At 48.2% G+C, this 25,076-nt stretch overlaps 1 protein-coding gene and 1 long non-coding RNA gene across 5 annotated transcripts; one reads left to right on the top strand and one right to left on the bottom strand.

Annotated features, from left to right (window-relative positions):
- Positions 1–323: 323 nt before the first annotated feature.
- On the bottom strand, positions 324–6,014 carry LOC107980106. 2 transcript variants are annotated; one of them, XR_003485741.2, is made up of 3 exons: positions 5,760–6,014; positions 2,096–2,194; positions 324–2,010 (listed from the first exon to the last, which is right to left on the bottom strand). It is a non-coding gene; the product is annotated as an uncharacterized LOC107980106 (long non-coding RNA). The 2 variants fall into 2 exon arrangements; XR_003485742.2 differs by having other exon boundaries at positions 2,096–2,190.
- Rab7b (RAB7B, member RAS oncogene family) lies at positions 3,814–24,919 on the top strand. 3 transcript variants are annotated; one of them, XM_027417660.2, is made up of 8 exons: positions 3,819–3,971; positions 9,554–9,561; positions 10,794–10,875; positions 11,188–11,255; positions 12,002–12,128; positions 12,536–12,751; positions 20,705–20,830; positions 23,716–24,919. In XM_027417660.2, exons 4-8 carry the CDS (start codon positions 11,203–11,205, stop codon positions 23,791–23,793), a joined length of 600 nt encoding a protein of 199 aa, XP_027273461.1. In that variant the 5' UTR covers positions 3,819–3,971; positions 9,554–9,561; positions 10,794–10,875; positions 11,188–11,202; the 3' UTR covers positions 23,794–24,919. The 3 variants fall into 3 exon arrangements, with proteins under 3 accessions (XP_027273463.1, XP_027273462.1, XP_027273461.1); XM_027417661.2 differs by lacking the exon at positions 9,554–9,561 and having other exon boundaries at positions 3,818–3,970; positions 10,784–10,875; XM_027417662.2 differs by lacking the exons at positions 9,554–9,561; positions 10,794–10,875 and having other exon boundaries at positions 3,814–3,970.
- Positions 24,920–25,076: the final 157 nt, after the last annotated feature.

The following is a 25,076-nucleotide window of genomic DNA, read 5'->3' as shown; positions in this document are numbered from 1 at the left end:
GCTCTGAGTCAAAACATCCCAAGAACCATATGGGGGCCAGCTCGGGAACAGCATCCCTGCAGGTGCTCTCCTTGGGGTCATTTTAGTCCAAGAGTTCCCTAGGATGCGATGACCTGGGGCTGTGTAGGGAGCCATCCCTGCATTCTCCATTACAAGATGGTGCCTGCATCCAGCAGGCACCGAATGGTAAACAAGTTAGTGCGCAGGCGCTGGGTAACTTTCCATCCCTTGGTCTCTGCCTCTCCCGTGGCGTCATATGGTCCGATGAGCTGCAGCCAGTCAGGGGGTGACGCGTCCGAGGCGGCGGTTGCCAGCCTATATAAGGGATGGGTTTTTGGGAGTTCGGGGTCTCCGCTCTGTAAGCTTTTGCTCTCCCTCTCAAGATGCATTAAAGCTTTACTGCAGAAGGATCCGAGTGTCCTGTGTCGTTCTTGCTGGTGAGACGATCGCACAGGACAGGGCTGCATGTCCAGCAGGCTGAGAAGAGCAGAAGAAGTCCAGAGGGTGGACATGATGCGTAAGCCACACCATTGCCTCTGACAAATGACCAAACGAAATGGTGACTCTGTCTTCACACCAGTCCCACTAGCTCTGTCACAAAAGTGCTGCTTCCACTTGGCCTTTTGTCCCATCCTTCTGATCACCTTTCCCCAAGGGTGTTTCAAGAACATCCTACTGTGCCATCACCACTGCCCTGTGCCCACATCACACCACTGCCCACTGCCCCAGTGTCCACTTCACACCACTGCCCCAGTGCCCACATCACACCACTGCCCCAGTGTCCACTTCACACCACTGCCCCAGTGCCCACATCACACCACTGCCCCAGTGTCCTCTTCACACCACGGCCCCAGTGTCCACTTCACACCACTGCCCCAGTGTTCACTTCACACCACTGCCCCAGTGTCCTCTTCACACCACTGCCCACTGCCCCAGTGCCCACATCACACCACTGCCCCAGTGTCCACTTCACACCACTGCCCCAGTGTCCTCTTCACACCACTGCCCCAGTGTCCTCTTCACACCACTGCCTCAGTGTCCACATCACACCACTGCCCCTGTGCCTGACTGGTGAATATTTCTGAAAGTCATGAGAATCCCATCCTTCCCTTGTTCCCACTTCCCTGTTATCTGCCCCCAGGGTACCAAAAAGACCCCCAAGCCAGGACTGTCCAGGACCCTGCCTCTGTTCAACTCCCTCCTCTATGAATATGAGCCGCTGGGCCATGTTGAATCCTTCCCATGTCCTCACTTGCACATTCTGCTGTCAGGGGTCCTTCTACCCTTTCCACCAGGGGAGCGGGTCACTCCACAGAGTGGCCTCGTCCTGATGGGCCACTGAAGAGATTTCCCACACCTGCAATCCCAGGACCCAGAAGGTAGAGGGGCAGGAGGGACAAGGCCAGTGTGGGCTACATAGTAACACACCATTGCCGCCACTCCTCACCCATCTCTAAACAAGCAAGCAAAACTGAGATGGAACTTTCCAGCACAGAGTACGCACAGCCAAGGCGTTGGCCTGGACTGGGTGTCTTCCCAGTGCCAGCCTTTTCTGGGTGTCTTCCCAGTGCCAGCCTTCTTCTGCTACTCGGAGGGTCAGCATCTCTGCCTATTCCCACGTCACTTCCCTTGCACTGAGCCTGCATGCCTCCTCCACTCAGCCTGCCAGTCCTTCTAACTACAGTTTAAATTCCTTCTTCTTCCCCTTCAGAACACCTTGCCTAGGACTACCATCTTCCTCCTCTGAACCCTCTGATGCTTTTATTTCCACTGTTAAACTCCAGGATCCATTTGTGTCTCCCTCAAGAATCTGACCTACTCAGACTGCTGAATGAACGCAGTGGGTGTGGCGGGGTGCAAACTGGTCAGCCTTCTCCAGTGCAGCATGACGGAAAGGGAAAGGGAACCTACTGACTTCTGATTCACGTGGATGGAGGAAGTGGGGGCTGGAGCCTGATAGCTGGTGTCTTAGTTTCCAAAAGACACTGGAAACAGTTCTGCAAACAGTGCCTAGAAGAAGCAATTTCAGAAGCTGTAAGATCCAGCTGCAGACAGGGCACTTCCCATACCCCCAAGGGTCCTCAGCAGAGCAGACCTTGTGACATCTGCAAGTCCACGTGCCACTGCGACTCTAGAGTAAAAGCCCCACAGCCATCTCATTTTTGTGTAGTCATTTCTTCTGAGATAATTCTGTCTTAGAGAGAGACAAAGGGAGGTAAGGCATTCCATTCTTCAGGCATGCTTTCTTTGAGCTCAGGAAATAAATAACCCAGAGGCTTCAGGAAGTTCCTCAAGTACCTGACCCCCTCCCTCCTCAAGCATAAACAAGTAGTAAGGACTGCTGAACTGCTTAGAAATGGTAGAGACCCAACCAAGCTGCATTGACGAGGTGAGACCACCTGAGCTGCCTGGAAGTGTCACCCTCCAGCCTGTTAAGCCATTTGCATTTTGTGCAGTGTGCCCCAGATGTGCAGTTTCCTTGAGCTGTCACCCATGTTGGGAGAGCTTTGAGTCACTTCTGCTCCTGTAAGTAACCTCTCACCCATACTCCAGTAAGCAGCCCCAGTAAACTCAGTGGGCTGCCAAGTTAAGTTGGTATCCATACTTGGTTCCCTCTCTGAGAAGACATTTGTTCACACCTCCCCAGTAACCGTCATACAACACGCATACACACAACCACACAATCCAAAAGCCCAGCAGCCTCCACGAACCAAAATACCTCACTTGTGCAAACAGCTTTTAGAATCTCCCTCAGCTTCCACTCTTCCTCAGAGTGGAAATCATTAGGTCCCTACTTCCAAGAGTGTTTGCTTCTGTTTGTGTTTAGTAGGGTCCATAGTGGCAGCCCTATTGGCCAAGTGTGGGATCCCCAAGGCTACTCGGTGTTCTTTTCTAAATGCAAAATTCTATGGCTGGTTTAGACACACAGAGGCTGGAAAGGGCTACTGGAACCAGGAAGAACTTTCTGACAGGATAGTAATCAAACAAAAGAATGGGTCTACAAGGACACAGAGCCCTAGCTTGTGAGGAATGTGGAGTGCATCAAATACACTTTAAGGGGACCCCTTGAGATCTGAGGAGTCCTGTCTATACTCACTCCATCTGCTTTTAATCTGCCAACTATACTTACCCAAGGCGTGTTCCATGACAGTGAAATGAGAGTGTCAAAATTAACTGTATTAGCAGCATTTTAATTTACTGTCACCTTCTAGGTGCTTCAGGTTAAGCCACACAACCTAACCAGAGGGACTGTGGATGAGGTTTTAGGGTGTCTCACCTCTTACAGGCCTGCTGTGGTGTGGGATGTATGTGGGGAGTTTATTCTATGTGAGTGGAGTGGGGGGTGTGGGTTGTATAGAGTTGTGTGTGGTGAGGAATGGGGTATGTGTATAGTGTATATATAAGGAGGGTGGCACAGGGCATGTGGGGGCATGTATACAAAGTGTGTGTGTGTGTGTGTGTGTACCAGTGTGTACGGAGTGTTCAGGGTGGGGGCAAGACCTAAGATCAGAATTTCTTCCAACCTTACTGGACCAGTTCTGCTCCCCAAGTGTATGGAAGACAGCAAACAAAGGGCTTCTTTACTGGGACTCCCATGAGCAGAGGCAGCTGTTCCTACAAGCCCATAAATTGAACATGTTACCTTGCAGACCTTCTGTCCAAAAGTCCCCCAACTCAAGCCTTCCATACCCTGGGACCAGAATCCTCACGAAGTAATATTCCTGGTGCCCTAAATCCAGGCAGCTCTGAAGCCTGGCTCTCCCAGTCCACTCCACCTCCTCCACCCACACAGCTGAGGTCACCCAGGCCCAGCCTCTTTTGCAACTTTCCCAAGTCTGTGCAGAGAAAGGAGGAAAACTCAGAGGGAAGTGGCCTCTTACCAACCCCTTTTACGTTCTCAATACTGGCCAGAGTGAAACTGCCACTCTGGGGAACAGAGGCCCAGGCCCAGAACTCCCACCTGTGTGAGGTAAGTGCCGAACAGCTGTGGCTGTGAGTGTCCTGGCAACCTGTCTATCCTTCCATGTGCCCAGCAGCTCCTGAACTGTCTGGGTGTTGGGGAAGAGGGGTAGAAACAATGGTGCAGGGATAAGGCTAAGAATGTGGCAGGTGCAAGATTTAAATGCAGCCCAAAGACCCCTGCCCTACAGAAAGTTACTGGGTGTGGTGGAGAAAGGACTTCCCTCCCAGTCACAGGGAGCTGGGGCCCAGCTCGGGGATCTGTAGCGGTGCAAGACAGGACACAGCAGCTCAGTCACAGGAGGATGGCACTATGCCTCTAGACCTGCAGGGCTTGCCAGAAACTGGAGCCTTCTAAGAAGGCATCTGGCATCTCCTTGGCACATGGACAGAGTGCCTTCTGAGATGTAGATGTGGGGACTACCAGAGAAAGTCCAGCTCCCAAAGTAGGAGAACATCCCCTTTGTTCTAGCCCATAAGTATTTCTTCTGGCAAAGAGCTATAATGCATGAGCCAATGAACTGAGTAGGGCAGACAGGATTCTACTCTAAGCCGGCTGCTAGTCTAATTTGTTGTTGCTCTCTCTCTCTCTCTCTCTCTCTCTCTCTCTCTCTCTGTGTGTGTGTGTGTGTGTGTGTGTGTGTGTGTGTGTGTGTGTGTGTATGTATGTGTGTGTGTGTGTGTGTGTCTGTGTGTCTGTGTGTCTGTGTGTGTGTCTGTGTGTGTCTGTGTGTCTGCGTCTGTGTGTGTGTGTTGTATGCATGATGGGTGTGCCTGTTTACTACAGCATATGTGTGGAGGTCAGAAGACAACTTTGTGGAATGGGTTCCCTCCTTCCATCTTTAAATGAGCTCTGAAGATAAAACTTAGATCATCAAGCTTGCATGGCTTTACCTGCTGAGCCATCCTGCCAGCTCACCAACTAGTTTTTTTACCCAAGAATCCATTGAGCTATAATAACGTTTTGTAAAAGGCAAGTGTTCTATAATTTCTAGGCATTGTGTATTGATAAAAATGATTGCTTCGGGCTTATTGATCTACAAAGAACCTCCAAAGATACTAGTTTCTTAGTATTCTTAGACATACACTGTTCTATTGCATAGCAGGCATGTACTACATGGGTGTGTGACGGACAGATACTTGGATGGATAAATTAATGCATGTGTAGATGGATGACACATGGGTGGATGCATTCAGAAGTTTCTATATTCCCAGCTTCAGTCACCACACTGGGGACAGGGATACACAGAGATGAGAGGCACTGTCTAGGGTATAAGCAGTCTACTTGGGGCATCAGGACAAACACCTCCCCAAAGAACTTAAAGAAAGAGAACGCTGAGCTTTCTAAACCAGCACTGTGGGTGTTACTTTGTGGAGGAAGCAGGTTTAGACCTGCAAGGATTTGGGTGGGTGAGACCGACTCTCAGATGATCCCAGCAGGCAGCAAGGCCTCCTTTTCCCAGGAAATCTCACTAAACAGGAGCCTTTCTACTCAGCCTGTGAGTCCCACTATTTGTTTGTTTGTTTGTTTGTTTAAGACTGAACATAGTATGGGGTGCCAGGGAGAAAAGAAAAGCTACGGGGCAAGACAAGAAGCTGGGGAAGAGTGTATACCGGGGCAATGAGACTGGGCTGCAGAATTCTCAGCTGCCCCTGCTCACTGGTCTCCCTGACAACTTAGATGGGGCCTCACCCAGAACAAGTAAGGCAAGAGAGTGTTCTGGGTCCCAGCTGGAGCAGCAGGATAGGGAGGGAAGGGACATGGAAAAGTGAAGGGTGAAACCCTCAAGAGTTCTTACAGACTAGTCACAGGTCCGCAGCAACTGAAGTCTTCCTGGCTTTGCAGAGAAACAGGGCAAATGGGCAGGGCCCAGCTTTGTCTGGGATGTGCTGCAGGGCAAGAGCTGGAGAAGAGGTGGTCCCTCTGGAGTCCTGCTCTGTGTGGGCTGAGCTGGCTGGGCTGGTCCTGCATTCCAAGCCTGCTACTCATTCTTAAGTAGCAGTGAAGATGACTCAGCCGTGCTGTTAGGGAGATGCCTGGCTTCCCTCTTTGATGTTCTCAGTCGTGACATCCTGTGTCCCCCCACCCCACCCCACCCCCATGAGTGGATAGAGGCTGAAAAGGACATTGTGGCTACAGCCCAACCAGGGGAAAAGGACATGGGAAGGGACTTCAGCCACCATCTGGAACCTGGGAGTAGTCAAGGGAGCCCCTGCTGCCCCCTGTCCCCAAACCAACTCCTCCAACCACAGCACTGGGCCAGCCTGGGCCACTCTCTGAGCCAAAGGTCAAGGTTATTTTTAGAAGTCATACTCATAAAATGTTCACCCTTTGTGGGACCAGGGTACAGAAGTCTGGTGGCAGCATAGTTCCAGGGCCCATCTGGAAAGAGGATCAGGACAGTAGAAGGGATGGAGAAGTTACAAGGATCAGAAGAGGCAAGTGAAACCCAAAGACATCAACTCCTCCAACACCACCCCTGCCAGCTCCTGGCATTGCAGAGAAATTGAGCATTTTTATGGGTGAAGAAACCCACTGCCGGTGAGAGGAACAAGCGCTCAGGGTCTGTCTGTCTGTTTCCCATGAGCCTAGCATTGCCCAGTACTTAGATCAAGTGACACTGAGGTCCTTCTAGTTCTATGGATGCCCCATACTTATAGTTTGAAATCAGCCACAGTGGACATGTTTACGTCATCAAAACTGCAACCACTGCAAACTGGATCTCAGGACCTCCTCTCCCAACCCCACCCCACAACAGTATAAACTGTTGTCTGGATCTTCCCTAACTTTGGGATCCTGTTATGTTGTCATAACATGACCCACACACATGCCATCTGCAGATGAAGCCACAGCCATAAGTCATTGTCCACTTTGTCCAGGAGGGAATAGAGACTCCTAGGTTAGCAATACTCAAGGCTCAAGGTCACAGATGGATAGATTAGGGAAGAGAGAGGGCTCTCTGGCCTCAAAAGTCATGGTCATTGCCTGATATGAGGCAGCCTCCCCTTACCCCACCCCAGTTACAGTGAGTCATCCAATTAAGAACTCACACTCAGATGACTCTGGGCAGTCACCCTGTCACATATGCTGTATAAAGAGAGGTTAAGTTTGGGTGGGATTGGGAAAAAAGGAGAGGTTAAGTCCTTTTCTGATATTTTTAAATTACAGAAACTAAGATTGCAGAATAAATTTTAAAAATATGGACCTGAGATAGAATGAAAACTCAAAGCCTCTTCTGCCTTCTTTCCCCATCCCTCCTTAGATGGCATGTTTCCATCTGTGTGTTTCTGGGACACACATGTGTAAGGTTAAACACAGAGACACACTGGGGCTTATTCCTGACAATCGGGGTCAAACACACTCCATCAAACGTTCAGATTGCCTTTTCTTTTTTACTTAAATTATCGTGTGTGTGTGTGTGTGTGTGTGTGTGTGTGTGTGTGTGTGTGTGTGCATCATCACTTCATCCTTTTTAAAATGACCTTATATTTTGGGAATATATGGATTGGCATTTGTGTAGAAAGTCTGCTACTAAAAGAAGCCATGAATTTGAGAGGGAGAGAGGCAGGGTTGGAAGCATGGGAAGGGTTGGAAGGAGGGTGCAGGGTAGGCGAAAATGGTATAAATATAGTACACATATAAGAAATTTTCTAATTATCTTAATTTTTAAAGAAGAATGTATGTTGTTGGTGGACAATCAGGTAGAGTAAATATGTGCTCTGACAGGGCCTTTAAGGGCCAAGCTGTGTTAGTCTCATTCATCTCCACTTAAGGGAAAGCCTCATGGTACAGGTGGTACACTTTTACAATCCTAGACACTTGGAGGTCTTCGGCAAGAGATTGCCGGTTTAGGCCCTTCTCAAAAAGGTGTGAGAGTGGGGCTCTATGACAGAGTATTTGCTAGCAGGCTCCAGGCTTCAGTACTTTTTCTATTATTAAAAAATAAAAGCCTAGTGTATTGGTACCCCAGTTATATTCATTGTACATCTCATGATATGACATGTGACAAAATGCCTAACAAAGCAATATGAGGAAATCAGTGCCTATTTAGGCTCACAGTTTGAGAGAGCAATCTCATGGCTGGGAGGGCATGACAGCAGGAGCCTGGGGCAGCTGCTCACACTGCATCTGCAGCCAGGAAGCAGAGAGGTGAATGTCCTTGCTCAGTTTGTATTCTGTTCATCCATATGTGTGTGTGTGTGTGTGTGTGTGTGTGTGTGTGTGTGTGTGTGTGTATGTATGTATGTATGTATTCAGTATGCATATCTATTTATTCTGGGATCCTAGACCATGGAATTATGCATCTATATTTAGGGTGTATTTTCCCACATCGATTAGCTCAGTCTAGAAACTGTCTCACAGATGTGCCCAGAAGTGTGTCTCCCAGGTAATGCCAGATCCTCCCAAATTGGGGATCAGTATCAACCATCACAGGCATTCTTTAGAGCTGGGCCTGGATCCAAATCTCAGCTCCGACCTAGGTTCCCCCACTACAGGGTGTGTTTTGTTAGGAACTCCTAAATCAGCTTTTGAAAACATCTAGTGCTTAGTAAAACAGAGATAATAGTAGTGCCAATTCCACAGATATTGTGTGTGCACTAAAAGAGCTAACACTTTAAGACCTTAACACTCTTTAAGAAACCTTACCGGGCGTTGCTGGCGCGTGCCTTTAATCCCAGCACTCCGGAGGCAGGGGCAGACGGATCTCTGTGAGTTTGAGACCAGCCTGGTCTACAAGAGCTAATTCCAGGACAGCCTCCAAAGCCACAGAGAAACCCTGTCTTGAAAAAAAAAAAAAAAAAAAAAGAAAAGTAAAGAAACCTCAATTGGTGCCAGTATACATATCACAGCATACATCAAGCATAATAACATGCTAATTCATTTAAGCCCACACAATGTGCTATTACTTATTTGCGTATTTTCAACGTCCTCAGCACAGTGTTTGACCAACAAATGTCAGCATATAGAGTGTGACATACCGTGGCAATGTGCACGGGCCATTCCCTCCACCTCCTCATGATGCGTGTCCACTGAAGTGAGGGTCCTCGCATACAGCTCCTGTTCAGCAACCCCAGGTCTCTTGCTCTAATGGAGCCTCTTCACCCCTCTAGCTGCCTTTTCCCAGTACACCCAAGGTTTTGTTGAGCACGACAGATCTGAGCCCAGTGCCCCATATGTTTATGCACACAGAGCCAAGGCTTCCAATTCTGGTAATCTGAAGGCACCACAGCACGGAGCTTTCTGTGGCCTTTCATCCAAGCAACTAGCTCATCCAGTTGCTACAGTGTGGGGTTATGTGAGTTATGAGTGACTTGCCCTTCCCCCCATCACACACCTTGCATGCTAGGGATGGAAGCCTTGTTCAAGTTAAGCCAGCAATGTAGTAGTACCGAGCCATATCCCCAGTGGAGTGACTCTTCTCTGAGTCCTGTTTGCACTCAGCTGAAGGCTATGGTGAGGAGTGCCTGCTGCACGAAGGGTGGGTACCACTGTGCTCAGCCATTGCTGGAGCTTTTCCATTTTCTGCCTCCATTTTGAAACTCTAAATCCTTTTTAAGATATTGTATTGGTTTTTTAAGATAAGTTAACACACTGTGCTGAAGTGTTAGGAAACAGCACTCCATTGCTCTCAGGCCCCTTGAAAAGAGATAACTGATGCTCAGAGTCACACCCCTTTCAAAGATTTCTCAGCCACTTCCTGGTGCCTCACTTTTGTTAGCAGCAACATTGCTGCATGCCAGCCCCGGTTAGTGTCTTTAGTTCCCTGCCTCTACATCTACATGCCTGGGAGATAGGGAATTTTTGATAAGTTAGCTAGAATAATATGAATGAATGAATGAATGAATGAATGAATGAATGAATAAAATGGGATAGTCCACCTCAATCTTGCTCCCCTGAAGCAAACCAATCACCCTTTCTATTCTCCATCCCCAGAATTTTCTTATTTCATTCTCTCCTCTACACATACCACATACCTCACTGCTTCAGGCCTGGCATGTTGTCAGCACCATCCCTTTTCTGTGTCTGGGGAACACTTTCTAGTGTCCCTTGGTCCCCGTTCCTTCTTCCCTGATGTTTCCTAGAGCAGATCCTACGTGTTTCATCCTAGGTGGCTCCCAGTGTCAAGTTCAGGGCTTGCATGTGTTCTCTTCACAGGAAAGGAAGAGTACATTTGTTTATATTCAGTAATGCATGCATTGATTGGATTTTCAATGTGTATATTCTGTATTTCATGAGATCTGTGTATACAGTGCTTACCCAGCATTCACAAAGCTCTGGCTACAATCCCAAACACTGAAAAAAAAAAAAAAACATTAGTACAATTGTTATATCAGTTGACACTTAGCTGATACTGCACACATAATTTAGCAACAATTTTCACTCAGATTATAGAGCATGGATATTTTCCCACATATAATAAAATATTCCAAATACTCCATTCTGATGACTACTAAGTAATTTGTCTTGTGTCCTGGCCCAACTACTTTTTCACTGTTGGGTGTTTATAAGCAATGCTGGAAGGATGGTCTTGAAGTCTTTGCTGGAGTTTCTGGTGATTTCTGTAAGAAAAATTCCTAGAAGTAGAGGTCAGAACTATTTTGGAGCTTGCCACACGTGCTGCCAAGTAGCTTTCCCGAAACATGTGCCGTTTTCACCCTTTTCAGCTTGAGCAAAGAGCCTTGTGATTCTGCAAGGGCAGCACACTTTGGCTGGGGGAGGGGCTCTCATCCATCCAAAGCCTCCAGGCAGTCCTGACAATGGACCACTTGTCCTGCCCACCCCATCCCCTCTTCCCACACTGGTCTCCATTCCTGGCTCTAGGCTCCTGACACGTGCGAGGTCTCTGTTCAGATCTGTCCTGTTGTTTGGCACTTCAGGCTACCTCTCAGAGCCGGACTCTGAAGAGCTGAAGGGTAAGTGAGCTGTCAGTCTTGCAAATTTGGCAAAGCAAAGTTAGGGGAGGGTGTGTACAGGGTGCTAAGTCATGTGTGTCCTTCGGGAGAACAGCCTCACTAGAGTCCTTAGCCAAGGACAGAGATTCTGATAAACCAGAGGAAAACAGAGCTCAGACGTGAAAGGAGTCACGGGATGCTAAACGCTGCTTAGAAGGTGTTGTGGAGGACACGTGGGAGGACTGCAGTGACCGGGTGTGGGAGGGTTAGCCCCAGTGACCATGGCCACAAGCAAGACTAGCTAGTGTGAAAATGACCTCTGTTTGCCCACAGGCTCTGAAGCCGCTCATGAATCCCCGAAAGAAAGTGGACTTGAAACTTATCATCGTCGGCGCACTTGGGTAAGCCAAGCCGGGCTGCCGTGTGTTCGCTAGGAAACAGCTTTACCTAGGAGCTGAGTCAGAGTGGTAGCGAAGTGCATCACACTTCAAGTTTGGGAGCTTACCTGCGAGAAAGACGCTTGCAAGAAGTTCTTGGTTTGGGCTCCACTCTGTAGTAACTGGCTATGCAGCCATTCACTATCTCTGGGTCCTCCAGTGACCTGCCACACCCAACAGAAGTCTCCGCACTGTGTGGGACACCTAACCTTATCCAAAAGTGCTCATTTGGGTTGGTTTCTGCTTCTAGAAACTATTCCCAGTCCTTTGATCCCAAAGGGTGGTCTCTAGGTCATTGTTACTGGAAATTGAGAATCTGAGTAACCCTCTCTTGAGACACTTGAGCCCATCCTAGGGTGTGACTCTTGCCTTTCTGTGGCTCCCCCACCTCAAGTCACTCATATATCAAAGCCCATCCTTAAACCCAACTTTGGTCCAAAAAAAAAAAAGAAAAGAAAAGAAAAGAAATAAAGAAATTAATTCAAAGACTCAAGGAAGGACTGCAGTGCAAAGGGCCTGGTGATGTCCTGAGAATGGCATCTCTCTCTCTCTCTCTCTCTCTCTCTCTCTCTCTCTCTCTCTCTCACTCTCGCTCTCTCGCTCTCTCTCTCTCTCTCTCTCTCTCTCTGTGTGTGTGTGTGTGTGTGTGTGTGTGTGTGTGTGTGTTTATAGGTCTGCATTTACACATGTGTGGAATTTTTTCCCCTCAGTGTGGGGAAGACCTCGCTCCTTCACCAATATGTACATAAAACATTTTTTGAGGAATACCAGACCACACTGGGGGCCAGCATCCTCTCCAAAATTATCATCCTGGATGATACCACCTTGAAGCTCCAGGTGAGCAGTCCCCTCCGATTCTGTATTGCACACCTGAAAATCACCCGCTTACACAGCACAGTGTACTAGGAGCGCTTCCCTGGGGCACATACACACCCACCTGTTTACCTGCTAAAGCAGAGGTGAATAATGAGACAGAGACAGGTGACCTACAAAGCCAGAAGACACTTACTGTTGGAGGCTGGGGTAACAACCTCTGTCCTGTTAACCTAGAGAAAAAGTCAGAGCTAAGAGCTGTGGTGTTGTATGTGAGTGGGAGGCTGCCCCGTGGGTTTGGAAGTGCTGAGCACATCTACGCCAGGGCTTTCCCCATCCAGAAATGAAGCTTTTGGCATGATACAGCCTTGCTGGTTTCTCTTCAGCTATTCACTCATCAGAGCCTGTGGGGCATTGCTCTTCCCCTCCAGATCTGGGACACAGGCGGTCAAGAGCGGTTCCGCTCCGTGGTATCAACATTCTATAAAGGTTCTGATGGCTGTATCCTGGCATTTGATGTCACGGATCCAGAGTCCTTTGAAGCCCTGGGTATCTGGAGGGATGACGTCCTGGCAAAGATCATCCCCATGGAGCAGTCATATCCCATGGTGGTGCTTGGCAACAAAATCGATCTGGAAGACAGGAAGGTACTGTTCATTCATTTATTCATTCATTCATTCATCAAACTGTATGTAACAAATGCATACCAGATACTGTGTTAGGTCTCACATACAGTGCTAACAGAGTCCTCCCTTCAAGGACTCTACAGTTTAACAGTGATAATCACAGGACAATGTGGCAAAAGCAACTATAGTTAGACACTTTGAAGACTTGGAGATGAGAACAAAGGGATGTCTAATCCAGAGTAGAGAGCTAGCTCCTTAGAGGAAGTGGGTTCTAGGCTAAAGAAACAAAATGATATGAACTGAGACATGAGAAACAGGAGTAAGAAAGTTAGAGCCTCAGAGGAGCCAGGAGTCAGGTCTTGGTGGAATCCGATTTAATCTTAGAACAATATTTCTGCCTAGAGTCAGAGGGATCTGAAGGTATCGATTTATGGATCTATAGATTTTCCAGGACAGTGGACAACTGGTCTACCCCATGACTGCAGTGGCCCCACTTGTATGGGTAGTAGCTGTCACAGGGCTATTGAGTGGAAAGTTCTTTCAACCTTTACTTGCTACCAATAAAGGGAATAGAGGCTGTCTTAATTTGTAAAAATTGAGACAAAGGTACTTTGTGCCAGTTGAAGCCCAAATAACACCCAAAGGAGCTGTTAGTTAAAACCACATTCTCTCAGTATTTCTAATGGAAAAGTGTTCATGGGGAACTGAGTAATTGTGTTGGAACTCGGTTTTCACAATGGTTCAAACAGAAAACAGCAGGAGAAATGAACCAAAACTTAGTACTGCAAAGTATAGGGTGGACAGGAGGAGGGAGGGAGACAGCAGGGGTACTTCCAGCTGCACTCACCTGCACAGAGGAAGGTCCCTCTCCAGAGAGGAAGACATTTGATTTAGGTATCCAGAATCTGAGAAGCTTGGAGAGCAACCTGAAGCAGCTAGGGAACTGGCAAGCTTTGGAATACCTAAGAACAAAACTTCAGGGGAGAAGCGTGAGCTGGAACCAAGTCTCCAGCTCTGTGTGGACAGTTCAGGTTGGAAACTCAGTGTCAGGCAAGCATCCTGTGTGGACAGTTCAGCTCTGTGTGGACAGTTCAGGTTGGAAACTCAGTGTCAGGCAAGCATCCTGTGTGGACAGTTCAGCTCTGTGTGGACAGTTCAGGTTGGAAACTCAGTGTCAGGCAAGCATCCTGTCTCAGACAGTCATTCAAGTCTCTCTATCTTCCCACACAAGCCCAGCTGCAGTGGGAACTTCACTATCAGCTTTACAAGCCCGCAGGCCCCACCAGCTTAGGTAAGATAGGCACTCTGGGGTTTAGTCCTGTCTGGAGTGAAGCAGGAAGAATGAGAAGTGATCATGGAACAGAACAACTCTTGTTTTGTGGTGTCGCTTTGTGTGCTCTGGCTGACAGGTGTGGTAATGCCCCTCTTCTATGAATCATTCCTTCAGGTCCTTCTGACACCCTGACGGTGACATTCTATGGTGCCTGAAAGAAACAAGTGTCTTGCAATCTCCGGCTTCTTCCCTCAGCTTCAATCAATCCTCTTAGTAGCTGCCTCTGTGGCACCCACGCCTAGCCTAGGCATACTCAGGCATTCTGGCCATGTTCTAAGGAAGGAGCCAGTTCTGTCTCCACGCATGACCTTGTAACCTCCAGGTACATGCCAGACCCCAGTCTGTCACCACCACCAGGCTTCAGAGGCCATGTGTTACAACCAACCTCAAAGCCAGCTTCTGACTCCTACGGGAGGCAGGAGTAATTGTATTTACTCCAAAGGAACACTATCCAGTCCTTCCTTCCAAGCCTTGTGTGTCCATGTTGTGGGTATTAGTGTCATCTAGGAGATTCTTCATTACAAACCCTTGGAGACATGCATGGTCCCTGGGCCATCCCACTGCATACTGAAGTCTATCAGGTTATAATGCTGAATCCACTTTAACATCTTTCATGCATCCACAGGTCAAGTTGAGGTAGTTCAAGAAAAGGAGGCCAGAGTTTTCTCAGTGAAGTAAGAGGTACCACCCTCCAGTGAGGAAGGAAGCCAAAAAGCAGGCTTAACAATCAAGGTAAAGGCTGACCGTTTAGAATCTCCCTAAATTGCATAGACTCCAAATTAATACAGTTTAGGGCTGGATTCTGATTACTTGATTAAAGCCAAACACGAGAGGATGAGCTGATGGAGGAAGGGCAAGGACGAAGGGCTCAGCTGAAGGAGGAGGCTGTGAGCTTCAAGGAGCATCAGTGAGTGTGTTTCAACAGCCCTGCTAGAGCAAATGCTAGGAACAGGGGACCTGGGACTGCAGTTTCTCCAAGCAAGAGGGTGGGTGTGGGAGGGCTCCAAGGAAACCTGGAGGAAGGAGGTCCGGTAATTGGACCATCAGATATTAGAGGACAGGATAAGATGGGTGTGCAGAAGTTGAAAAGAGAGCAAGTTGTGGTCACAAAACGGAAGGCTAGTTTTGTATTTGGATCTCATTCTGTGAAGAAGATGGGAACATGCAGAGATTGGAGGTGGAAAAGGAATTCTGGCTACTTCGATTAGTGGCAGCCTTGTGTTGATGGAGAAAGGAAGCTGATGGCAATGAATTGTTCAATGAATGGGGGCAGTGTCTGGCAGGTAAAGGGCAGGTGATGACTCATAAGACAGATGGTCTGAGCCAAGCACAGGGTGAGGGGCTTTGCTTTAGAGAAGGGGATGACAAAAGCAGCAAGGCACCAGGCAAGCCAAACCCCTCCATCATCTATGGAAAGGCGAATATGGGATTGACCTCAATGGAGACAGTGAGAGGGAGGCAGAGACCCGAGGAGGAGCCAGGGCCAGCCAGTTGGGGTGGATAAAGAATGATTTGGGGAAGAGGAAGGGAATTTGTCTCTCTGCAAGGTGGCCCAGAGGAGGGGTCTGGAGGGAGGTGGCCTAGTAGGAACAGAGGTAAGAGGTACTGAACAACAAGGAAATGAGTTCAGGGAAGCAGGGAAGGGGAAGTGGGAAGAGAAAGCCGAGAGATTTACCACAAAGACCCCATAGTGGTAGGACCAAGAACAAAGGAGGGGCCGCTCCAGCCCTTATATCTCCTTACTCTGACGCCGACTTAGCAAAGAGTTTGCCAGCCCCTGTTTGGGATGAGGAAAATGAGGACTAGCCAAGTGACTGTACCAAGGGAGGCTTGTGCTCACTGGCACAAAGCTGACGGGGTAGGCACCATCTCTTAGTGGTCCGCCATGTTCCCTGTATGCCCTGGGTCCACTCCAACCTCTTCTCTGCCATGGAAACCAGAAGATGGGCTTCCCTATATTATTTGAGGGTTAAGAGAAATTGCTGTAATTGTATCCTCCTTAGGGGCAGGTCTGGAAAAGTTTTTTCCCACTTTTTTGTTGTGGTTTTTGCTTTTCGAGACAGGGTTTCTTTGTAACTGCCCTGACTGCCCTGGAACTCACTCTGTAGACCAGGCTGGCCTCAAACTCAAAGAGATCCACCTGCTTCTGCCTCTTGAGTGCTGGGATTAAAGGTGTGTGCCATCACCACCCAGTTTAGTTTTTCCTACTTAATTAAAGGAAAGTAAGTACATTGTTAGATTTGGGGAGGAGGAAGTTCTGGACTCAAGTGATGATGGCCACACAATAGTAGGCGTGCACTTTTTTTTTTTTTTTTCTGTTTTTCGAGTCAGGGTTTCTCTGTGTAGCTATGAAGCCTATCCTGGCAGTCGCTCTGAAGACCAGGCTGGCCTCGAACTCACAGAGATCCGCCTGCCTCTGCCTCCCTAGTGCTGGGATTAAAGGCATGCAGCACCAACGCCTGGCTAGGAATGCACTTAATGACCTGAATTCTATGCTTAAACAGGACTACAGTGTTAAGTTATATGTGGTGTGTATCTTCCTACAATAAATACACACATACATGTGCAGGCATGCATACAGCCAGAATGATTGGAAAGAAACTACTGGCTTGTCTTTGTTAAAAACCCTTCCACAGAAGACAACAGTGGGAAAACCTTGGTTTGTGAGAAAGGGGTTTTAACATCTGAGCGACAGGGAATTTATTCTCAGGAGCTCTAATGCTCTACTCCACAGCAAAGCGTGAGTTCTGACGTGCCACCAATGGATCTGGGATAGTATGTCCTACAATAGTCTCTGTTGGAGATTTACTAACTAGTCTCAGATATGCAAATTCTTTTACATTTTTACTTATCCTTATTTTATGTATATGACTATGTTGCTTACATGCATGTATGTGCACCACATACATGTAGTGTCTGCAGAGGCTGGAACTGGAGTTATAGTCAGTAACTGAGCTGCCATATGGTGCTGGGGACCAAGCCCAGGTCCTCTGCAAGAGCAGCAGAGGTTCTTAACTGCTGAACCACCTCTCCAGCCCCCAAACATGCTAATTTTAAATTTCTATGGCAATCATTTTCAATATATACAAGATGGAAAAGCATCAAAACCAAAATTATACAAACTGGGGCCAACATGACAGCTCAGCAGCAAAGAGCCTGATGACCTGAATTTGATGCCTGGGACAGACATAATGGAAGGAGAGAAATGACTCCTACAACTTGTCTTTGATGTCCATACATGTGTATGCACATGTGTGCGCACACACACACACATATACATACACTGTAAAATAAATCAATAAGAGTAATAATTTTTTTGCAAACTGACCTAGTTTTTATCAGACACTGGTTCCCAGTGAATGGGCAGAACCAAAATGTTAACAGCCCATTGTCAACAAAAGGAAAACTTGTGAAAGTGACAGTAGTCTTCAGGGCCACGTCTTGGATTTACTTTTAGAGTCCTCTGAGCTTAAGTTATAAAAAACTACTATGCTTCATAAATAAAAGACCAGATGATCTTCAAAGCCATGAAATCATAGCTGGAACTGGCAGAGAAAGCTAGAAGTGCTGTCTAATGGCTTCTTTCCAGGCCAGCCCTCTGCAGGGGGAGGGGCTGGAGACCCAGAAAGAAGTGGCTGTAGCATAGTCTCAACTGATGCTCTGGAGATTCTGCTCAGTCATTTTCCAGACCCATGAGAAAGGGGGGGGGTAAGATGGACGTGGATCTTACCTGCAGACACCGCCATCACTCTCTGCTGCTTCAAGGGAAGGGACAGCAGAGCTAACTGTCGCTGCAGCTGTAACTGATAGCATGTCTCCCAAGCTCCCTCAGTGAGTGATCAGCCTTGACACAGTCCTAGGCTCCTGCTTGTTATACCTTGGTATAAAAACAGTGTCCACTGTGACCACAGCATAAAGACATAGTCCAGTTGCACTCACTTCACTCCAAGCACCAGCTAACAGTTGTAGTTAAACACTCAGCATCTGGGGAGATGAGAGCTGGAGGGGGCGGGACATAAAGAAGTGTAAGTCTAAACTTGGCCCTCAAAGACTTTGAAAGACTCAAAGCACTTCAAGTGTGCAGGATGCCACCAGTGTATAAGGTGTTACTATCTATTTGAAGATGCCATGCAAGCATAAGGTATTAATATCCAGTGATTATTTATCTACAGATTACTTGTACAAACATCCCAAGTCTTCCTCTAACCATCTAAGATTGACAGTAATCTAGGAGAAGTCTTGGTGGCTTACAGGATCTTGGCCATCTGTCCCACAGGAGGGAGCATTCCTCACCTTTTCCTGAAGGTGGGAAAAGCTTAGGCATCAGAGGCCAAGACTGAGGCCTGGGTGTTCTTGCTTAGTTGACCACAGTCTTAAGTTGCAAACCTCACAATGCCAGAGCCACACTAGTGGTCAACAGAGGCACTGTGTGAAGAAGACATACCCCACTGGGCATTCTTGCCAGTCCTGAGACCAGGGGGGCAAGAACCAGGGAGACAGTGGTCAACAATGGTACTTCATAATCTTAGAAAGAGAGGTGTTCCCAGAACCTGCAAGCGATGGGAGACAATGTGATGGGGGGGCACTTTCATCCCCCACACCCCCACTTGCCTTGTGTTCTAGGAAAAGGCACAAATTGTCCTTTCTCTGGAACAAATAGCTTGATTCCCTTAAATAATGTTAAAGTACTAGTCACAGCAAGTATAAGATATATGGCAATTTCCCCTCCAAGTAATTCAGAAGGATGTGGGGTCCCTAACTGCGTTCAGCTGTTTGCACTTAAGAGCAATGTCCTCTCTCAGCTGGCTCACATATAGGGGCTGAGAATAAAAGGGTCCTGAGCCTGAACTGAAGGAACCTGGAGTCTTGTGGGGGCAACAGTAAAGAAGAGCAAGGTTCTTTAGAAGAGTCCTCAGAGGCCATTCAGATGCCAGGAGATTCTGACTTGGGCCTGCATCCATGTTCTGCCTCCCCGAGCTTTGTGAGTCTAAACAGCTCTGAGCCTCTGTTCCTGCCTATGAAGTCCAGCTAATAACATCTGTCACATAGTGAGTGAGGGCCCTGGGTGAGCTGACACGTGATGATGTACCTAACAGTGAGTAAGGCCAACCTGATTCACTGTTCCAGGGCTCTACCCTAAGGAAAAGAGTCCCTCCTGGCATGGATCTGCTCGGTGAGCAGGGAGGCAGAGAGGGAACTCTCCCTTCCCACCCTGCCTGCCCTGTGTATGTTGGGGCATCTCCTTTAAAGGGACTGAAGAAGGAGCCAATGTTGGGACAAAGCTTCTAGCCAGACCTTAGGAAGCCAGCGAGTGAAGTGGGCTCTAATTCTGCCAGGTCCATGTCTAAATCCTGCCCAGGCTTTTATCCTCCTGGTAATTCACCAGGTCAGTGGTTTTCAACTTCCTAATGCTGTGACCCTTTAATACAGTTCCTCATGTTGTGGTGACACCAACCATAAAATTATTTTCATTGCTACTACATAACTGTAATCTTGCTACTTTTATGAATTGTGATGCAAATATCTGTATTTTCCAATGGCCTTAGGAGACCCCGTGAAAAGGTCATTCAACCCCAAAGGGGTCGGGACCCACAAGTTAAGAAACCCTGCTTCAGGTGCTCATCTGTAAAATGGTGTTGGCAACACCCACCTCACAGATTCATGTTAGGGACTGAAAAGATAAAATATGGATCTGTAGACACAGGATGACCGAGGGAAGGCTCTCAGTCATCAAGAGGGGAAATGGCCACAATCACGGGGCCTGAGGTGATGGTTGGAAGGGAGGGTGCTGGCGGTGGCAGAAAATTGAAGAGAAAGGGGAGAGAGTCAAAAGCTGAGGGGTAGCCGGGCGTTGGTGGCACATGCCTTTAATCCCAGCACTCGGGAGGCAGAAGCAGGCAGATCTCTGTGAGTTCGAGACCAGCCTGGTCTACAGAGCTAGTTCCAGGGCAGGCTCTGAAACAATACAGAGAAACCCTGTCTCGAAAAACCAAAAAAAAAAAAAAAAAAAAAAAAAAAAAAAGCTGAGGGGTTTCTGACAAGTGGCTCTCAGTCACACACACACACACACCACACACACACACACACACACACACACACACACACACAAGACCTCACTCCTTTAGGCATGGGTACATGTGTGTGTGTGTGTATGTTGAGGAAGGAATATATGTCCATTCATGGGCAGAGGCCAAGGAGGCCCTCAGCTGTCTTTCTGTGTCGTGAGCCTCCTTATTTCCCACAGAGTCTCTCATTGCACCTGCAGCTTGCCATGGCTGTGAGGCTGATTGGCCAGTGACCTCTCAGGATGCACCTGTCTCTGGCTCACAGCACTGGGGCTTCAGACATCTATGGTCATACCCAGTTTTTATGTGGGTGCCAGGGATTTGAACTCAGGTCTTCATACTTGGGCAGGGAATGCTCTTACCCACTGAGCCATCTCCCTACTGCCTTTGTAGATCTTCTTAATGACCTATTCTCCCTTCGAGGCTTCACCTCCTTCATTCTCAGCATCGCTATAGTGGGGAATCAATTCCAACTTGGGTTCCGGAGGGAACAAACCACACTGAAGCCACAGCAGCAACAGTGACAGCGGCTGTAGCAACAGCAATACAGAAACGGTCATCATTTCTCTCCCTCAGGTACCCCAGGAGGTGGCCCATGGATGGTGTAAAGAGAAGGACATGCCTTACTTTGAAGTTAGTGCCAAGAATGATATCAATGTGGTACAAGCCTTTGAGGTTCTGGCCAGCCGGGCTCTGTTGAGGGTGAGTGTTGTGATGGTTGAACCAGTCGAACTGCCCTAGGGGTCCTCAGGATTCTCGGAGGACATAGGAGCATTCGTCGTCGTTTTAATTATTTAGTAGTTGGATGGACTTCGAAATTCTGGTGTCATGAGTGCCAGAGGCATAAAGAAAGTATCAGGACGTAAGTTGTTGGTCTCGCAGTCTGGCCAGCTATCACAGTCCCTTGTGGAGTATTTAAAATGCCAGTCCTGTGCATGGAGCCTGGGCATTCTAATTCAGGGAGGATTTGAGAAGTGGTCTCTAGACCAATCCTCATTGTGGGGTAGAAGTCTCATGGAGCCAAGTTTGTATTCAGTCAAGTGGAATCTCCAGCCTATAGGAGCTGCTGACAGCTTCCAATCAGAAAGATAAATAGACCCAGGAGCTTAAACAGCATGTGTTGAGTGTGGCGTGTATGCCAGACACTGTGCAGGCATCAGGGGATCATCAGACTCAAGAGGAAGACAAAGAACATGAGTGATTGCAATACAACTTTTGTATGGCAGAGCAGACTTGGTGATAGAGTCCAGGCCAGGGGTATAGTGACAGCCCATATGATGGGAGTGGCCACTGAAGGCTGCCTAGAAGCAATTGTGGGTTTTACTTCTGTATGTTTTTTTTTTTTTTTTGAGACAAGATCTCACTCTGCAGCCCAGACTAAGCTCTAATTCACAGTCCCCCTGCCTCCACCTCTATAGTGCTGGGGTCACAAGTGAATGCCACCAAGCCTAGCTAATGGAAGAACTTTAATGTTACAATGTAGAGTCTGACAGTTTGCACAACTTGGGGCTCATCTGGTTACCTTGTTCTGCCACTTTGAATTAAGAGAGGTTTCTTAAGAGAAGGGGACAGACATAGTATCACATGCCTTTAATATTGGTACTTGGGAAGCAGAAGCAGTCAGATCTTTGTGAGTTTGAGTCCAGCCTGGTCTACATGGTGAGTTCCAGGAGAGTCGGGGATACATAGAGACCCTGTGTCAAACAAACAAAAGGTAATCATTGTCAAAACAATGATTTTAAATGGAGGGAATGATCAAGGAGTGGTTAGGAGCTTAGAGGCATCCCCCCATCCTCCGGGTGGAAGTGGCTGCCACCATCCAGACTTACTTATGAGTGACTGACTGACTTGCATGACCCATGTTGTCCTGAAGAGAAGTCCTTAGGACCCTGTTGGTAGGGACAGGCATCATTTGCCTCCAGCAGCTGCACAAAGAAAGTTAAGAGCTTTCTCTGTGCACACAGCCCAGCCTGGACCTCAGGTCAGCCTCCAACCCTTACCGCCTCGTACGAAAGAAAAGCAGAGAGTGTCCATGGTAGTGCATGACTTGTAAGTGTGGCTTTGCCACAGGCAGGAAAGCAGGCTGCTAGTTTGCAGGTGAGCATGCCTGTACCATTAGCAAGGACAGCTTATCACAATTTATCAGCATTATGAGATATGATTATTGCCAAACACTCTGGTCACAAGGAATCTTCCCCAGCCCACTGCTAGTGTATATATGTGTCTATCATCTGTCATTTCAGGGAGAGAGAGTGTCTTTCCTGTCCCATTAAATTGGAGTAAAGTATATCCTTCCTACAATGTCACTTCCATCACGTGAGGCCATTTACGTGCTTGTTCTGCTTGTTCTTGCTAGCATCTTTTCTCTGCTAAAGAAGAGCTCTGCAACTCTCCACAGTCCCTGATACTTGTGCAGGAGACTGAGCCAGGGCCTGGAGGTCATAGGCATGGTGTCTGCAGTCAGACTGACCTGGATAGAGTCCTGTCCTAGTAACCTCACATGCATACCTGTCAAAACATATGGCTGATCTGAGCCTGTTTCCCTGTGTATAAAATCTGTCCTAGCCCATAAGAATTTCCTGAGCTGTCACTCAGGGGTTCAAGATGTGGCTTCACAGCACTCAGGCTGAGGAGTGGTTAACAGCACTTTCTGCTTGTCCAGCAGACTCAAGTGTATTCCTAGTACCCATGTCAGGTGGATCACAAGCATCTACATTTCTTGCTCCCATGGACCTGACACCTGGCCTCTGACCCTTTGAGACCCATCACACATGTGTACATACCCACATGTAGACTCATGCTGATACACATAATTAAAAAATAAAAATAAATCCAGAAGCAGCAACAGCTGCCTTTTCTGTCTGTGTGGACCATAGCCCTGGAATCTATAACCCTAACACTCAGGAGGATTGAGATTTCCAACCTTGGGGAGACCCTGTCTTTAAAAAAAGGAAGAAACCCATGGCCTTGAAGAACTCCCAGCTTCCCCTGGAACCAGGGAATGGAGGTTCTTAGAAAGAGAGCCAGTGGGGCACCGAGGGGTTTGTTATGTGGACAGGGGCCTTCTCTGGGTGTTTGTTGAGACAGTTTGGATAGTTGGTAGAGAGGAAGAAAGGTGGCATGGAGACGCTGAACTGGTAGGGCAAGTCTCCCTGCACCTGGCATGGGGACCGGGGGGCCAGCTGGAGACAGGAAGGACCCTAGGCACAGAGGATATTGGGGGTTATTGAAATGTTGGGGGGACAAGTATCCATCAGAGATGAGATGTTAGCTGTCCATCTCTGCCTAAGCCCAAATGTCACCTCAGTTGGTTCTTCTGGGGAATGGGGAGTTATGAGACCTGGGTGGAGTCAGGAGCCCGAGCTCCTATAATCCTTCCCTGAAATACTCTGAACTCCTGTGAAGAGGCAGAACAGAGAAGGAATGGGAGAAGGTAGGAAGGCACAAGCTTCCCCTCCGGTTTTCGGTTTCCCAACAATATCACAGAAAGATGACACAATGCCCAACTCCCAGGGTTCATTGAGGAGCCAAGTACCAGGGCTCTCTAGACCTCAGGCTGTGAATATTGACTTCCCTTTCCTCCCCAGTACCAAGGCACCGTAGAGAATCACCTTGTGGAATCCATCAAGCTCTCGCCAGGCCAGCCAAAGAGCAGATGCTGCTGATTCCTGGGCTCGTCCTTCTGACTCTCACGGCAGCTGTGCAGGCCACTCGTTCCAAGCTCAACCCCACCCCAGCATGCCCCTAGGAGGCTGCAGCAGGAGAGAACGTCACAGGCAAATCCTGGCCCCAGAGAAAGCACAGGAGTCTCGGTGGCTCCAGCTCTCCTGCCTCCTCTCCCCTGACACAGTCCTGCTCCCCTCTGCAAACAGGCTGCTCCCTTGAGCCCTGTGGACCAATAGCTTCAGAGGCAGTGCAGCTCTGCCTCCCTCAGTGGCCAGGCTGGGGAGCCAGAACATGAACTACTCCTGACAGGCAGAAGCCAACAGGCCTGAGATTTCCCTCAGCTTCTTCCAGGAAGAACTAAGGAAACAAGACAAAAGCTGTTGTTCCTGCTTCCTAGGTACTGGAACAGCTCCCATAACTGACCAGGCCTCAGTGTGCCCACCTGGCAGATGAGCAGTCCCACTGAGGTTTGAGGACCAGAACATCTATTTAAAGTCCCACTTGCTGCTGCAGGCACACACGTTTACTCCTTCAGCGAGTATTTTTTATGCCTTCTATGTACATTGTACTGAGGACTGGTAACACACAAACAGACAGGAGTACTGATCTCCCAATGGCATATCTGGAGAAAGAGACAGACACAGCAATGAGGTGCTGTTTTAGACATAGGGGTCCCAGAGGGTTTTCCTGTGGAGGTGACAGCTGGATTGACAGCTACGGTATAAGCTACAGAAGAGTGTGTCAGGAGAGGGAGCAGCGAGGCCAAGGCCTGAGGCGGTGGACAGCATGCTATATTCCACATGAAAACTCTTTACCTGAAGACTCAAAGCTGCTGTCCCATGGAAAAGGCCCCGGAAATCCAATCCTCGGAGGGCACCATGATAGTTTGGTGACTGGCCACCAGAGGGCAGAAGTGTCCTCTGTTTCCAAGCTGTGGCATTTGTTCTGAGGTCACTTGCAAAGCTGGTTCTGGGAGTGTCAAACCTGGGTTTGTTGGGTAAGACTTCAAAGGTCCTGGGTAAAAACTTCAGGATCCTTGATTCAGGCAACAAATCAAAATCAGAGAGAAACCCCAGACCAAGATACCTGGAGAACATATGGATTCTGTGTCCTGAACATTTCAAAGCTATGACCTGCTTTTTCTTCTGGTGTCACACAGCACAGATAGGGTGGCCCAGTCTGAAGGAGGTGGGCAGGATGAGCTTTCAGGGTCTTCCGTGGTCAGGTTCATGCCTTATGCCTACCACAGACATTTCCTGTCTCCTGAGTCCTAGGAAGGTCT

Source organism: Cricetulus griseus, chromosome 5 (assembly GCF_003668045.3).
Source record: "Cricetulus griseus strain 17A/GY chromosome 5, alternate assembly CriGri-PICRH-1.0, whole genome shotgun sequence".
Lineage (NCBI taxonomy): Eukaryota > Metazoa > Chordata > Mammalia > Rodentia > Cricetidae > Cricetulus > Cricetulus griseus.
Note: the sequence above shows the minus strand (reverse complement) of the source record. Positions and strands in the feature narration are given on the sequence as shown.